The 15,356-nt window shown below is 40.1% G+C and overlaps 1 protein-coding gene across 2 annotated transcripts in view; it reads right to left on the reverse strand.

The window, feature by feature from the left end:
- Positions 1 to 593: 593 nt before the first annotated feature.
- LOC124118340 (translation initiation factor IF-2, mitochondrial-like) overlaps positions 594 to 15,356 on the reverse strand; it is an 81,027-nt gene continuing 66,264 nt past the window's right edge. For both annotated transcript variants that reach the window (XM_046480437.2, XM_046480435.2), the window contains exons 13-17: positions 8,638 to 8,863; positions 5,395 to 5,532; positions 4,594 to 4,758; positions 3,485 to 3,625; positions 594 to 1,978 (exon numbers count right to left, since the gene is read on the reverse strand). In XM_046480437.2, the coding sequence (XP_046336393.2) occupies positions 1,806 to 1,978; positions 3,485 to 3,625; positions 4,594 to 4,758; positions 5,395 to 5,532; positions 8,638 to 8,863 (843 nt within the window). In that variant the 3' untranslated portion in view covers positions 594 to 1,805. The remainder of the gene's footprint in view (positions 1,979 to 3,484; positions 3,626 to 4,593; positions 4,759 to 5,394; positions 5,533 to 8,637; positions 8,864 to 15,356) is intronic.

Consider the following 15,356-nt stretch of genomic DNA (forward strand, 5'->3'; position numbering starts at 1 on the left):
TATGTGTGCTGTGTGTTATCGGGTATCCTGCTAATGTGTCCATAAAACACGTTGTTTACAACACAGCAATGACTGATTTGAGTACTACTCTTTAGATATATATATAAATATTGCTTGCCAAGTTCATTCAACACATTAACTACACATTTGAACACTTGATGAGTGATAACATATTACAAACAGGATAAGAGTGGACTTGTGCATGATGACATTACACAGAAACTGACAAAGGTTAAGGTCTTCAGAACTCAAATTCTCAAGAGGGGAAGAGAGAGCCTCAAAGATGATTCAAGTTCAGGCTGACCTTCAATTGCTACCTCTAAAAAAATGTTGATAAAATACATGAAATGTTTACGGATGATCAACAACTCACCACACATTACACAGTCAGTCCAGAAGGCATCTCTCATCTGAGGGGCGGTCGGGTAGCCTAGTGGTTAAAGCGTTCGCTCGTCACGCCGAAGACCCGGGTTCGATTCCCGACATGGGTACAATGTGTGAAGCCCATTTCTGGTGTCCCCCCACCCGTGATATTGCTGGAATATTGCTAAAAGCGGCGTAAAACCATACTCACTCACTCACTCACTCTCATCTGAGGAATGAAGAGGGCATGACAAAAGTTTCAAGATGCTGATTTCCAAGGCTTCTGACTCCTGATCAGAAATGCTCCAGGTTCATCATCTTTCATGAGAAATGGGTTCACCACTATCAGCCAGAGCCAAAACAATACTCAAAGCAGTGGAAACATCTTGAAGAAGAAGGCCTGGTAAGAAGACAGCTTCGGTTCTCTAGGTTTCCAAAGGAATCCTACTGGTGGACTACCTCCCAAAAAGTGAGTGAGTGAGTATGGTTTTACACTGCTTTTAGCAATATTCCAGCAATATCACAGCGGGGGACAACAGAAATGGGCTTCACACATTGTACCACTGTCGGGAATCGAACCCGGGTCTTCGGCGTGACAAGCCAACGCTTTAACCAGTAGGTTACCCGACCGCCCCCTCCCAAAAAGGTCAGACCATTAATGGCCAATATTATGCTAACCTGCATTGGCAACTGCATGAAAAACTTAAGGCTGAATGTCATGAAAAACTCATTAAAGGTGTGTTGTTCCAAAGGACAATGTGTAAGCAAGGATTATATCCGACCTAAATATTATCCCGGGGGAAGTTTGACTCTAGAGTAAAGTATCCTACCTTAGTGCAACACTGGTATGGGTTCAAATTCACGAGGGAGAATTATCCTGACACTAGAGAATTTCATCCCCAGGATGAAAAATAGGGTAGGATAATATTCACTCTTGCAAATGCACATAAGTCTGTTGTTGCTAAGGCCACAAAGTGTGACTGTGGTTCTGAACTCAGATTTCCACCTCTTCCCAAGCTTGAAGAAAGAACTGTCAGGCAAGCATAATGCAGATGATGATGACATCATTTCTGCTGTGGAGAACTTTTTACACCACCACAAGGAAGCCTTCTACACCAGTGGAATACAGGCACTCCAGCATTGCTAGGATAAATGTGTGAACCTCGGAGGGGATTATGTTAAAAATATGTATCAACCAACGCCATCGACGCTGTCCATCATAATTAGGCTCAGTATAAAAATCACCACAAAATCTGAGAAATCATTGAAATGTATGCAGAGCATAAAGTATTTGTTTTTATATGTCCAGAAATTATGATGTCAAAAACAAACCTAATTAGGTAGAAAATATTTAAAATTGCATAAGTACAAGTATTCACGTATTTAGAGAATGCATTTCGTGAATAATGTGGTAAAACAAAATGTCTACAGCCAGCCTATTGTCAAAACTCTGGTTGCCAATCAATGTCTTGTTGCACGTGTTTGATCTGTACACACTGGATGACATCGCCGGCCTGGAAGGTGAGAGACGGGTCTTCCAGGCTTATTCCACACATCATGTCTGTCTTCACATTATCCACCTCCTCCTTGAAGTGCTTCAAGCTGGCAATTTCTCCTGGAATAACAATCATGGCAGCATGATAAGTTCTATAGAAATGGCCTTAAGATGGCAAACAGTAAACAAATTAGTCAGAGATGAATTTCAGTGAAGTGGAATCTGTCTAAAGCTGAGTATTGCCTGATATCACGATACAGACTGACGATACTACTGATATCATGATACACTACATAAAATAGTAAGAAATGATGAAATCACTGAAATGCAGGTCTAATACCTCTTTCTTCATACATCTATTGATTGTTATCTCAAAAACTTTAACAAAGAAAACCACAAGAACAAAACAATTTTAAATGAAGGGATGGTTATTAAATGTAACTTTCAGTCACCACGTCCTCAGCTTCCAAGTCCTTGTGTTCTGCCACTATGCTACTTCTGCCATAACGGGAGGTAACTCTATTCAGCTACTACTACTACTACTACTACCACCACCACTACTACTACTACTATTACTACCACCAGTAGAATAGGTCTTCAGCAACCCATGTTTGCCATTAACATGATTAAAGGCGACTATGCTTGTCGTAAGAGGCGACTAACGGGATCGGGTGGTCAGGCTCGCTGACTTGGTTGATGCATGTCATTGTATCCCAATTGCGTGGATCAATGCTCACGACATCAATCACTGGATTGTCTGGTCCAGACTCTATTATTTACAGACCGTCGTCATATATCTGGAATATTGCTGAGTGCTGCGTTAAACCTACTACTACTAACATTCGGGGCCGCAAATGTGGTCTTTCACCTGCCATGACCTACTCTCAGAAACCAGCTTGACATAAGAATGGCTGAGAGAGGGAGTGAGAGAGTGAATGTTGTTTTACGCAATATTCCAGCTACTGCCTGTATAACATGGTGATCTGTAAATAATTGATTCTAAACCAGGCAAACCAGTTCTCAACTGCTTGAACATGAACAATCCACACCAGGTCACAATGACACACAAATGCAACCACCCCAGACATAGTGACACAGATTGTATTCTACAATGCCGCTGGATTCTGATTCTGATTGGTCAAAGCAAATAAAAATAAAAATCAGGTACCTTATTCCATTCACTACCTCAAAATCAACATTCCATTTCACACAAAACATTGCATATGAAAACATCAATCTATCTATAGCCTATGCATAGATGCATATAACAATGGCTGGTGAATTAGAATTGTATACATTCAATATTAGAACAACAGCTTATGAAATAGGAAGAAATCTATGTATTCCACACAAACACAATTAACAAAAACACACACAAACCACTGTGTCAGGGTCTCATGATCATCAGTCACAAAAAGGCTTTGTTCCAAATTAAAATAAGAGGTACCTAATCTACAGTTAGACTACCTCCAATTTCAAAACACAGTAAGCTTATTTCCTTATTGCAATGCTCTTGCAATATCAGAACGGGGATAGCAAGGTGAAGCTTCCCGCGTTGTATCCAAGTAGGGAATTAAACCCGTTTCGTGTGAAAGTCACTCACATAACATTATCAACATTACTTACCATTATAAATGACTTCATTACTGCGTATGACCTTGAACCCTTGCTTCCTATGGAGAGCTCCTTTTATACAGCGACACCCGGCAACAGGTATCTTCTTCTTTCTGGCTGTCACCTCGAACACACTCTTCACCTCGGCTTCCCCTGAAACAGTTCTGATACACTGAGCTGTGGTTTCACCAAATGTCACTTTGATGTGAGAAGAGGTGAGGTGAAATGGCGTTTAACATCATGTTCAAAAGTATTGAATTGTTTGAAGTTGACGGATGACAAGGTAGACACAATTTTATGGATAACAACTTCAAAATTATTGTACTTATATATAATGCTAATAATGAACTACAGTTATAACAAATCAAAATCAGTGGTCCCTTTGAGTTTGTTATAAACGTAGTTTACTGTATTCAGAACAAAACTTGGCCTCAATGCCATAACATGGGCATTCAACCTGGTGAAAGAGTGATTGGTCCACATTCTGGTGTGATTTCTATATAATTAATAGTGTCATTTATGAAAAAGAGACACTGTCGCTGTGTAATCTCACATTAACTGCTATATCGCTCTGCATAATACAATTTGAAACGTCAGACTAACAAAAAGGATCTGTAACAACTTGAATCACCAAAGGAGTGTCGATTTCCCAACAAATCAAATTATGGGATGTTGAATGGTTCTGCACCAGTCCAGGCCACATTAACCCAACCCTAAAAGAAAACACCCATCAAAGTACTACCAATACTCAACAGCACATGGTTTTCATGTTAGTTTCCTTCCATGACAACCACATGGCACTGGGGACCTTCTAAACGTGTCCCAGTGGTACAGCTTCCTATCTCCTTGGCTTGTTTTGTTTGTTGTTTAACGCCACATTCAGAGCTATTCCAGATATATCAGGACAGTCTGGAAATAATCAAGTCTGAACCAGACAATCCAGTGAATGAATGATATCATGTGCATCGATCTACGAAATTGAGATATGACATGCATCAACCAAGTCACCACCTGATTGCATTAGTGGCCTCTTATGACAAGCATTGGATTCTGAAGATCAATTCCAACCCGGATCTTTCATGGGTTTCCTATCTAGTGGACTGTAAACACAGCAGTGTTACCTAAAACCTCCTCCTCCTCCACATGAGGGAGTCTAGCAGAAAGACTGTCCAGCAGGTTGTCAAACAGGTTGTAGATGACATTGTGCATCTTGATGGGGATTGACTTGGACCGCGCCACTTTGGCAACTGACTCGGGTGTCTTGACGTTGAAGCAAAATATCTCTCCTGCAAAATGATAGGCACCTTCTAAGTGTCAGAGTTTCCAGTGTAGTTGCAGGAATCTATCTAGACCTGCTTAGAGGCCCCAAGACTGCAGCAAATGTCAGTAAACATTCCCAAATTGTTGTTATAGTTACAAACAATGTTTAAATATGGCTTTGTAGACGTACCTTATATTTCACTGACAATAGGACCAACAAAGAGAAAAAGGCAATGATGCTTATTGAACAAAATGATCAATAATTTATATTATGGTAAAATACCTCTGAATTCATGAAAATAAGAGCTTTGAAGAAAAATCCCAATTTCGAACAAAATTATATTTTTTCACAATTTACCTGTCTATGGAATCCTAGACATATCCCTTTTCAATGAAGTGACTGATTTACCAGTGAATTGTCAAATATTATTGACACTATTAGACTTGTCTTGAACAAAATAATATTTTTTCACAATTTACCTGCCAAGAGCTGGAAGCTGTCTAAGGAATCCTAGACATATATCTTTTTAATGAAGTGACTGATTTACCAGTGAATTGTCAAGTATTATTGAAACTTATCATTGGAATTGTCAGACAAACAACTAAAATTGCCCAACTTGATGCCAAATTTTCTCAAGTGAAACTGAACTGGTTGAACTTACCACTGAAGTTTTCAGCCAGCTGAACATCAGTTTCTGTCACGTTCCCGACGCCGTAATGGATCAAGTCCAGGCGACATTTCTTGGAGTGGAATGTGTCCAGAGTGTCGAGTATGGCTTCAAGGGAACCATCCACGTCAGCTGGAATTACAACATGTTTATGTGACATGATGAATATTTGCTCCAGCTTAACATCCTATTTAGTGGATAATGGTCAGGAATGTGTGACAAACGTTTTCACTGGCCAATGTGATTCTGATAATCCTACAAACATAACAACATTGCATACATTGTTGAATGGATTAAATGTCACCTTTGATCTTGATATTGTGAATAATTAAAAAAACAATTTACTATCTGTAAGAAGCATTTTATTACTAACATACAGTTTAGTTCCCCAAGAAGTTGTGTCATATGTGAGATGCCTCCTTTTAATTCTCTATTGTCTTACCAGTCTCCATGCTTGAGTGAATTTGTACATATAACAATAGGTGATGGACAAGTGGCCTGTCCTCATTTCGCCTACACCTCATTTCGCCTACACCCTTATCAAAACAAATTTACAGCTGACTGCACATAAGTCAAGTGCTGTGTTACCTCTAAAATAATGAACTGACCCAAAAGAAGGTTAAACAGACAAGACAATCTTGAAGCTTCATACATTGTTTAATAGCTGATATTTACATTATGCAGTAATAATAATAATGACTCATGATTACTGTAGCTTAAGTACATATCCAACGGCATCAAGAAGTTGCATTACAGTTTTTCTTCCACTAAGAAGGTGTGTCTTTAGTCTTTCAATTCTTTCGTCCCTTTGTCTGTCAACACGAGCTCGGGGTCTGCATGATCCTCCAAGATCAATATGTTTCCTGGAGCGTCTGTCTGCCTTTTCAATCTTCTTGATCTCCTTCAAGAACTGATAGATGTTAGGGTGAGATCGGGGCATTCTCTTTTTCAGTCCACAGTAGAACCCTTCCGGATGGTTGTTGGATCGGGGACCGGTGTTGTCATGCTGGTTCCAAATATGGCAGGGGGATCTAGCATCGTCATCTACCCATGTGCTGGTGACATAGTCGTTAAAATCTCCAATCTGTTGATCATCAGGTCCTTGCTCCATCACCTCAACCCATGCATTCTGTACCTGGTCAAGTGGGAGAAGTGGCAGGGCTGCGGCACGTCGAACATGGGACTGAATTGCTGGATTGTTCGTGTATTCTCATACAAGACCTCTCTCAACCACCTGACGCCACAAAGCTTGTGAATAGTGAAACAGACAACCCCTCACATAACTATCAGGAAAAAACTCTGCAATGGCACTTATGACTGCTGACTCGTAATCAGTCTGAAACACCTCTGGAGAAAGTTCAGTACCAGTTCTGGTTCCTACATTGTCCTTCAACAACCTAAATAGTCTAACATATGTCTGTTTGGTCTTGTTAGGAAGCAACGAAAAAGCAACAGGATACATTTTACCATTTACAAGACAATGAATAATATACACTTGGAGCCACAAGCTAGGACAAACAAAAAAATACCATCCATAAACAAACTGTCAGAGTCACTCATGATTTCTAACATCTCAGTGGTAGCAAACACCAGTAGTGTGTTGTCCCCGTCATTGATGCACAGAAAGTCTCTTCCATCTTCTGTCTGTGTCCAAGTTCCTTCCAAGTTGACTGCTGCTCTGGTTTCTGGAACTTGTGGAATAGTCTTGGCTCTGTTTCTGTACAGGGAAGCTTGAACACTTGCAAAAGAAGGGGTAGTTGCAGCTACTTCTTCATCAAGTTGATCCAGTTCTGCGTTGTATATCTGCTGTACAGGAGAAATGTCGGTCTGGAAACGCTGCTTGAGTCGACCAATGAGTCTGATGTGTTCTTCATTCTCTACAGGGGGGTGGCTGTGAGGAGTTGTAGAAACGACGTGTTGAACAGCAACTTGACGCTTGACATTCAGTCTGTATCTATAGCCTGCATAAAGTACTTGCTGGCCACGTCTTTGTGATGTTACAAACTCCGCTCTCTGAAGATTTGCCATTGTGATGCTGACTAGTAAGCTGATAGGTCAGGTACATATATACCAATGCAATAATAACAACAATAACAGTTCAACAATTGAGCAGACATCTAATTTCCTTTAATTAAACCAATACTAAGAACTAACCAATTTGTAACAATTACAAACAATGTGAGAAGCGATGATAGGCTTCTTTACACCTTAATTATTAAATAAGATTTATTTACTAAACAAGATTTACTTGCACATTCAAAACAACTAAGGATTAACAGAATGACCAAGTCATAGGTTGTAAAAACTTCACTTTGAACCTCTATGCCGCTTGGATTAGATAAGCGCTTGGATTAGTTAACAGCCTGAGATGGACAATGCCCATTCATATAATAGGGATGAGGCAATTAAGCATTTGAATTATTGTAGGCGAAATGAGGTGTAGGCGAAATGAGGTGTAGGCGAAATGAGGGCAAGCCGGACAAGTAGGCAGACCCCAAATAAACCACCAGGCAGACTGGGCACCATCAAGATCATAGAAACTGCACAGCGTGTCAAACACAGAGAAACCGATTTACCCCCAGTTCGGGGAATCCCCTCAGTGGCACATATTTTCGTTGGGGTCAATTTCAGCTGTTGTTTGTTGTTGTCTGTTTTCCCTTTTCCAAAATAATTTTGGTCAAGCATTTGTGATTAAGTATGCCCTAAAGTACTGAAATCTGCTAGTTGCTATTTGGAATTTACGTGCACTTTAATAAGGACCAGTGACAGCTGTGGCCCCTCATATACCATGTTACTCACCCTTAAGGACCAGTGACAGTTGAGGCCCCTCATATACCATGTTACTCACCCTTAAGGACCAGTGACAGTTGAGGCCCCTCATATACCATGTTACTCACCCTTAAGGACCAGTGACACCTGCGGCCCTCATATACCTTGTTACTCACCCTTAAGGACCAGTGACAGCTGTGGCCCCTCATATACCATGTTACTCACCCTTAAGGACCAGTGACACCTGCGGCCCTCATATATCATGTTACTCACCCTTAAGGACCAGTGACAGTTGAGGCCCCTCATATACCGTGTTACTCACCCATAAGGACCAGTGACAGCTGCAGCCCTCATATACCATGTTACTCACCTTCAAGGACCAGTGACAGCTGTAGCCCCTCATACACCATGTTACTCACCCTTAAGGACCAGTGACAGCTGCGGCCCCTCATATACCATGTTACTCACCCTTAAGGACCAGTGACAGCTGTGGCCCCTCATATCCAATGATTGTTTCCTTCTGTTTCTGGGAGCTTGTGGCGTACTTGCGTCCACTCTCCCTCCTCAGCTGAACCTTCTGCTTGTACACAACATCATGTTGAGATCTCTTCTCATCAATCACAACCTGGTTCTCATCAATCTTCTTCAGCGTCTCCTGCTCAATTCTCCACTGTAAGGCATCCTTTAAGACTTGCTGCAGAAACCAGAGGAATAGCAAACACAACTATCTATGCCACTGTCCTACAACTGATAGCACTACACATACTCTACGGTGTGGATAGATTCATAAGCATTTTAAAGTGATTTCCTATGCCCGGTTACTGAGCTGGTTTTGTTTGTGCCACTTTTAACATTACTTCAGTTATTACACACTATGAGCTAAATGTGAGAAGAGTGATTGACGAGAGATATCTGATAAACTACTTATACAGAGATACCAGATAAACTACTTATACAGATATACCTGATAAACTACTTATACAGAGATAACGGATAAATTACTCATACAGAGATAACGGATAAATTACTCATACAGAGATACTTGATAAATTACTTATACAGAGATACCTGATAAATTAAGCATACAGAGATAACCGATAAATTAAGCATACAGAGATAATTATAAATTTGTAGAATTTTCCTATTCGGAATATTCTATAAGTAATACGTTACCACTGTTATACCGAGGCTGTTGTCTCCCACAACTGCTGCTATAGCGAAATCTACCACAGAGATCTCAATTACCTCATGCAGCACGTGCGTAGCCACCTAGCTGCCATGTGACACCCTTCACTCTTGTCTCTTGCGAGAGCAAGTGCTCGGGGGACGGACGGGCGGGCAGCAGCCCAGTGGTAACGTATTACTTATAGAATATTCCGAATAGGAAAATTCTACAAATTACATGAAGTAATACGTTACCACTGTTATACCGAGGCTGACTACCACAGTAGGCGGTGGGGAGCACCTACAACCCGAATCCTGACTGCTAGCGTTTCTTCCGACCAGCGGAAGTAAACACCAAGGCGGAAGCACTCGATGCGCATGCACCTAGCTAGGCGTTACCCTATAGGAAGGTCGAGTCAGTATACGTCCCTTTCCCAGACCAGGCCTCAGAGCTACGTTTATCGAGAGGTATGCCTGTTATACTCGCGCGTGTAGTTCAACTATACTGTATTTAAGCTTCCGCACGACAATACGAAATGCGCGGCTATCTATAGACAAATCCCAGTCAAATTATAACAATTCCATACATTTTTGTCTGAATAAATATTATGAACGCAGTATTCTTTTATATATAATATGTATATATACTTACTCGATCAAGCTCACTCAATTTTAACACATTTAAAGCCATTATTTTTTTTATCTGTACTGTTAGTGAGGTGACGATTGAGATCATCTGTGATTTGATTCAGTCTCCTCTTTAGACATCGTGGTAATGTATCACACTACACTAAACTAATAAATACATGCATGTTTGTAAAATCCGTTTGTCTAGGTACTAGAACGGACATATACATACATATTCATTATACACATTCTCGCAATCTCACAAATATAGCTGACAAACGATAGCCGAACTTTCTTTTCAGAACACAGGCCACTTTAATTTACTCTGATCCCTTATTTTTTGCTATCAAGTCATCAGAGAGGTAAACAGATATGATTAAACTGGTTAGCTCACTTTTTTTATACAATATTTTCTTTTGACAATCGGATTTAAATAATTTCTATCAAAGGGGAATCTCGACTTAACATAAGCTTTACCACGATATCCTATATCGTCGAATTCACAGATAAAAAATATGGAAAAATACGTGCTTTGGCATATTCGAATCCAGTGCCATTTATGCTGACTCACTTTAATCTAGTCAACGTTCTTCAGAATGTATTCTTTGTAGCCACCCTACACATAGGTTATGAAATAGAGCTTTGCGTATTTTCGTTATTTTATAAACAACTACAGACAACTACAGACTCTTCATATTGCCTTGTATATAGCGTGTGCGTAAATCATCGCCGCTACCCCTACAACCAGTTTAATACAATTATTTTTTGTATACTCAAGCCACTGACTGGTCACTCTACACATTACTATTATATAAAAGAAACATCCTTGTGTATTTTCCCCATCAATTAAACGAGAGGCGTACGTTGGTCTGGGAAAGTGACAACTACAGAGTCTTCATATTGCCTTTTTTAGATATGTAAAAATCCTCATGGCTACCCCTACAATGGGTATAATACAGTGCTTTTTTATTCGGTCCACTGAAACGGCACTCTTACACATTATTATGAAAAAAGAGCATTGCGTATGTTTCATATTATTTTATACGGGGCGCGAACATTGGTCTGTGAAAGGAACAACTGCACACTGTTCCTATTGCCTTGCATTGGCTGTGGGAAAATCATCGCCACAATACCCCCATAACTAGTATTATACAATTATTATTTGTACGGGGGACGGGCATTGGTCTGGGAAACTGGGACAACTTGTTGCACGAATGGCCTTGTATATACATAACAGGATTCTCTACTCCAGTATAACAATATCTACTCTACTGTATAAACATTGCTTCCGACTTGTATATACTTGTCAACCAGGCTCTGTATATCACTTTGATAACGGCTTTAGAACCTACACCGAAAAGTCGCTCTTAATTGTAATAAATAAGTTGTTCATCCATAAATTCTTATCCTTACTTAACATGTGATTCTCAATAAACCCTCAGTAAAGTCAAGGTACCCCGAACAGCATCCTGAGCGAAGAACCGAACACAGTGATCAAATAATTATATTGGTCTGGGAAAGGGACAACTACAGACTGTTCATGTTGCCTGGTGTGGGAACAATAACCCCACTACCCCACAACTATTATAATACAAATATGTTTTTTATATTTACGCCACTGACATGCCACACTGCACATTATCATATAAAGGAAACATCCTTGTGTAGCGTGTGTGTAAATAATCGTCGCTACCTCCACAACTGTTGTAATGTATATATATATATATATATATATATTTATATGTATGACCCCTACTGGTCACTCTACACATTATTAGTTGAAAGAAACATCCCTGTGTGTTTTACATTATCCATTTAGCGGGAGACGAACAGTGGTCGCGGAAAGGGACAAGTACAGACTTTTCATATTGCTTGTGTATAGAGTGTATGTAAATAATCGTCGCTACCTCCACAACTGTTGTAATATATTTATTATTCGCACTATGTATGACCCCTACTGGCCACACTACACAGTATTAGATAAAAGAAACATCCCTGTGTGTTTTCCATTATCCATTTAGCGGGAGACGAACAGTGGTCGCGGAAAGGGACAGCTACAGACTTTTCCTATCACTTGTACATAGCGTGTGTGTAAATAATCGTCGCTGCCTCCACAACTGTTGTAATATATCTATTATCTTTACTATGTATGACTCCTACTGGCCACACTACACATTATTAGATAAAAGAAACATTTCAGTGTGTTTTCCATTATCCATTTAGCGGGAGACGAACAGTGGTCGCGGAAAGGGACAGCTACAGACTTTTCCTATTGCTTGTATATAGCGTGTGGGTAAATAATCGTCGCTGCCTCCACAACTGTTGTAATATATTTATTATTCGCACTATGTATGACCCCTACTAGCCACACTACACATTATTAGATAAAAGAAACATCCCTGTGTGTTTTCAATTATCCATTTAACGGGAGACGAACAGTGGTCGCGGAAAGGGACAGCTACAGACTTTTCATATTGCTTGTGTATAGAGTGTGTGTGTAAATAATCGTCGCTGCCTCCACAGCTGTTGTAATATATCTATTATCTTTACTATGTATGACTCCTACTGGCCACACTTCCCATTATTAGATAAAAGAAACATTTCAGTGTGTTTTCCATTATCCATTTAGCGGGAGACGAATAGTGGTCGCGGAAAGGGACAGCTACAGACTTTTCATATTGCTTGTGTATAGAGTGTGTGTGTAAATAATCGTCGCTGCCTCCACAGCTGTAGTAATATATCTATTATCTTTACTATGTATGACTCCTACTGGCCACACTTCCCATTATTAGATAAAAGAAACATCCCTGTGTGTTTTCCATTATCCATTTAGCGGGAGACGAATAGTGGTCGCGGAAAGGGACAGCTACAGACTTTTCATATTGCTTGTGTATAGAGTGTGTGTGTAAATAATCGTCGCTGCCTCCACAGCTGTTGTAATATATCTATTATCTTTACTATGTATGATTCTTACTGGCCACACTTCCCATTATTAGATAAAAGAAACATCCCTGTGTGTTTTCCATTATCCATTTAGCGGGAGACGAATAGTGGTCGCGGAAAGGGACAGCTACAGACTTTTCATATTGCTTGTGTATAGAGTGTGTGTGTAAATAATCGTCGCTGCCTCAACAACTGTTGTAATATATCTATTATTTTTACTATGTATGACTCCTACTGGCCACACTACACATTATGAGATAAAAAACCCCATCCCTTTGTGTTTTCCAATATCAATTAAACAGGAGACGAACACTGGTCGCGGAAAGGGACAAGTACAGACTTTTCATATTGCTTGTGTATAGAGTGTATGTAAATAATCGTTGCTACCTGCACAACTGTTGTAATATATTTATTATTCGCACTATGTATGGCCCCTACTGGCCACACTACACAGTATTAGATAAAAGAAACATCCCTATGTGTTTTCCATTATCCATTTAGCGGGAGACGAACAGTGGTCGCGGAAAGGGACAGCTGCAGACTTTTCCTATCACTTGTACATAGCGTGTGTGTAAATAATCGTCGCTGCCTCCACAACTGTTGTAATATATCTATTATCTTTACTTTCCATCACTCCTACTGGCCACACTACACATTATTAGATAAAAGAAACATTTCAGTGTGTTTTCCATTATCCATGTAGCGGGAGACGAACAATGGTCGCGGAAAGGGACAGCTACAGACTTTTCCTATTGCTTGTATATAGCGTGTGGGTAAATAATCGTCGGTACCTCCACAACTGTTGCAATATATTTATTATTCGCACAATGTATGACCCCTACTGGCCACACTACACATTATTAGATAAAAGAAACACCCCTGTGTGTTTTCCATTATCCATTTAGCGGGAGACGAACAGTGGTCGCGGAAAGGGACAGCTACAGACTTTTCATATTGCTTGTGTATAGAGTGTATGTAAATAATCGTCGCTGCCTCCACAGCTGTTGTAATATATCTATTATCTTTACTATGTATGACCCCTACTGGCCACACTACACAGTATTAGATAAAAGAAACATCCCTGTGTGTTTTCCATTATCCATTTAGCGGGAGACGAACAGTGGTCGCGGAAAGGGACAGCTGCAGACTTTTCCTATCATGCACTTGTACATAGCGGGTGTGTAAATAATCGTCGCTGCCTCCACAACTGTTGTAATATATCTATTATCTTTACTTTTCATCACTCCTACTGGCCACTCTACACATTATTAGATAAAAGAAACATTTCAGTGTGTTTTCCATTATCCATTTAGCGGGAGACGAACAGAGGTCGCGGAAAGGGCAGCTACAGACTTTTCCTATTGCTTGTATATAGCGTGTGGGTAAATAATCGTCGCTGCCTCCACAACTGTTGTAATATATTTATTATTTGTACTACGTATGACTCCTACTGGCCACACTTTCCATTATTAGATAAAAGAAACATCCCTGTGTGTTTTCCATTATCCATTTAGCGGGAGACGAACAGTGGTCGCGGAAAGGGACAGCTACAGACTTTTCATATTGCTTGTATATAGAGTGTGTGTGTAAATAATCGTCGCTGCCTCCACAGCTGTTGTAATATATCTATTACCTTTACTATGTATGACTCCTACTGGCCACACTTCCCATTATTAGATAAAAGAAACATCCCTGTGTGTTTTCAATTATCCATTTAGCGGGAGACGAACAGTGGTCGCGGAAAGGGACAGCTACAGACTTTTCATATTGCTTGTTTATAGAGTGTGTGTGTAAATAATCGTCGCTGCCTCCACAGCTGTTGTAATATATCTATTATCTTTACTATGTATGACCCCTACTGGCCACACTTCCCATTATTAGATAAAAGAAACATCCCTGTGTGTTTTCCATTATCCATTTAGCGGGAGACGAATAGTGGTCGCGGAAAGGGACAGCTACAGACTTTTCATATTGCTTGTGTATAGAGTGTGTGTGTAAATAATCGTCGCTGCCTCAACAACTGTTGTAATATATCTATTATTTTTACTATGTATGACCCCTACTGGCCACACTTTCCATTATTAGATAAAAGAAACATCCCTGTGTGTTTTCCAATATCAATTAAACAGGAGACGAATAGTGGTCGCGGAAAGGGACAACTACAGACTTTTCATATTGCTTGGATATAGCGCGTGGGTAAATGATGGTCACTACCCCCACAGCTGTTGTAATATATAGAATATTTTTCCTATGCATGACCCCTACTGGTCACTTTACACATTGTTATATCAAAGAAACATCCATGTGTGTTTTCACTTATCAATTAAACAGGAGACGAACACTGGTCGCTGAAAGGGACAACTACAGACTTTTTATATTGCTCGCTTATAGCATGTGGGTAAATAGTGGTCACTACCTCCACAACTGTTGAAACATAATGATATGACTCCTAC

The sequence above is a fragment of the Haliotis rufescens genome, unplaced genomic scaffold (assembly GCF_023055435.1).
Source record: "Haliotis rufescens isolate VD_foot unplaced genomic scaffold, xgHalRufe1.0.p SCAF_3, whole genome shotgun sequence".
NCBI lineage: Eukaryota > Metazoa > Mollusca > Gastropoda > Lepetellida > Haliotidae > Haliotis > Haliotis rufescens.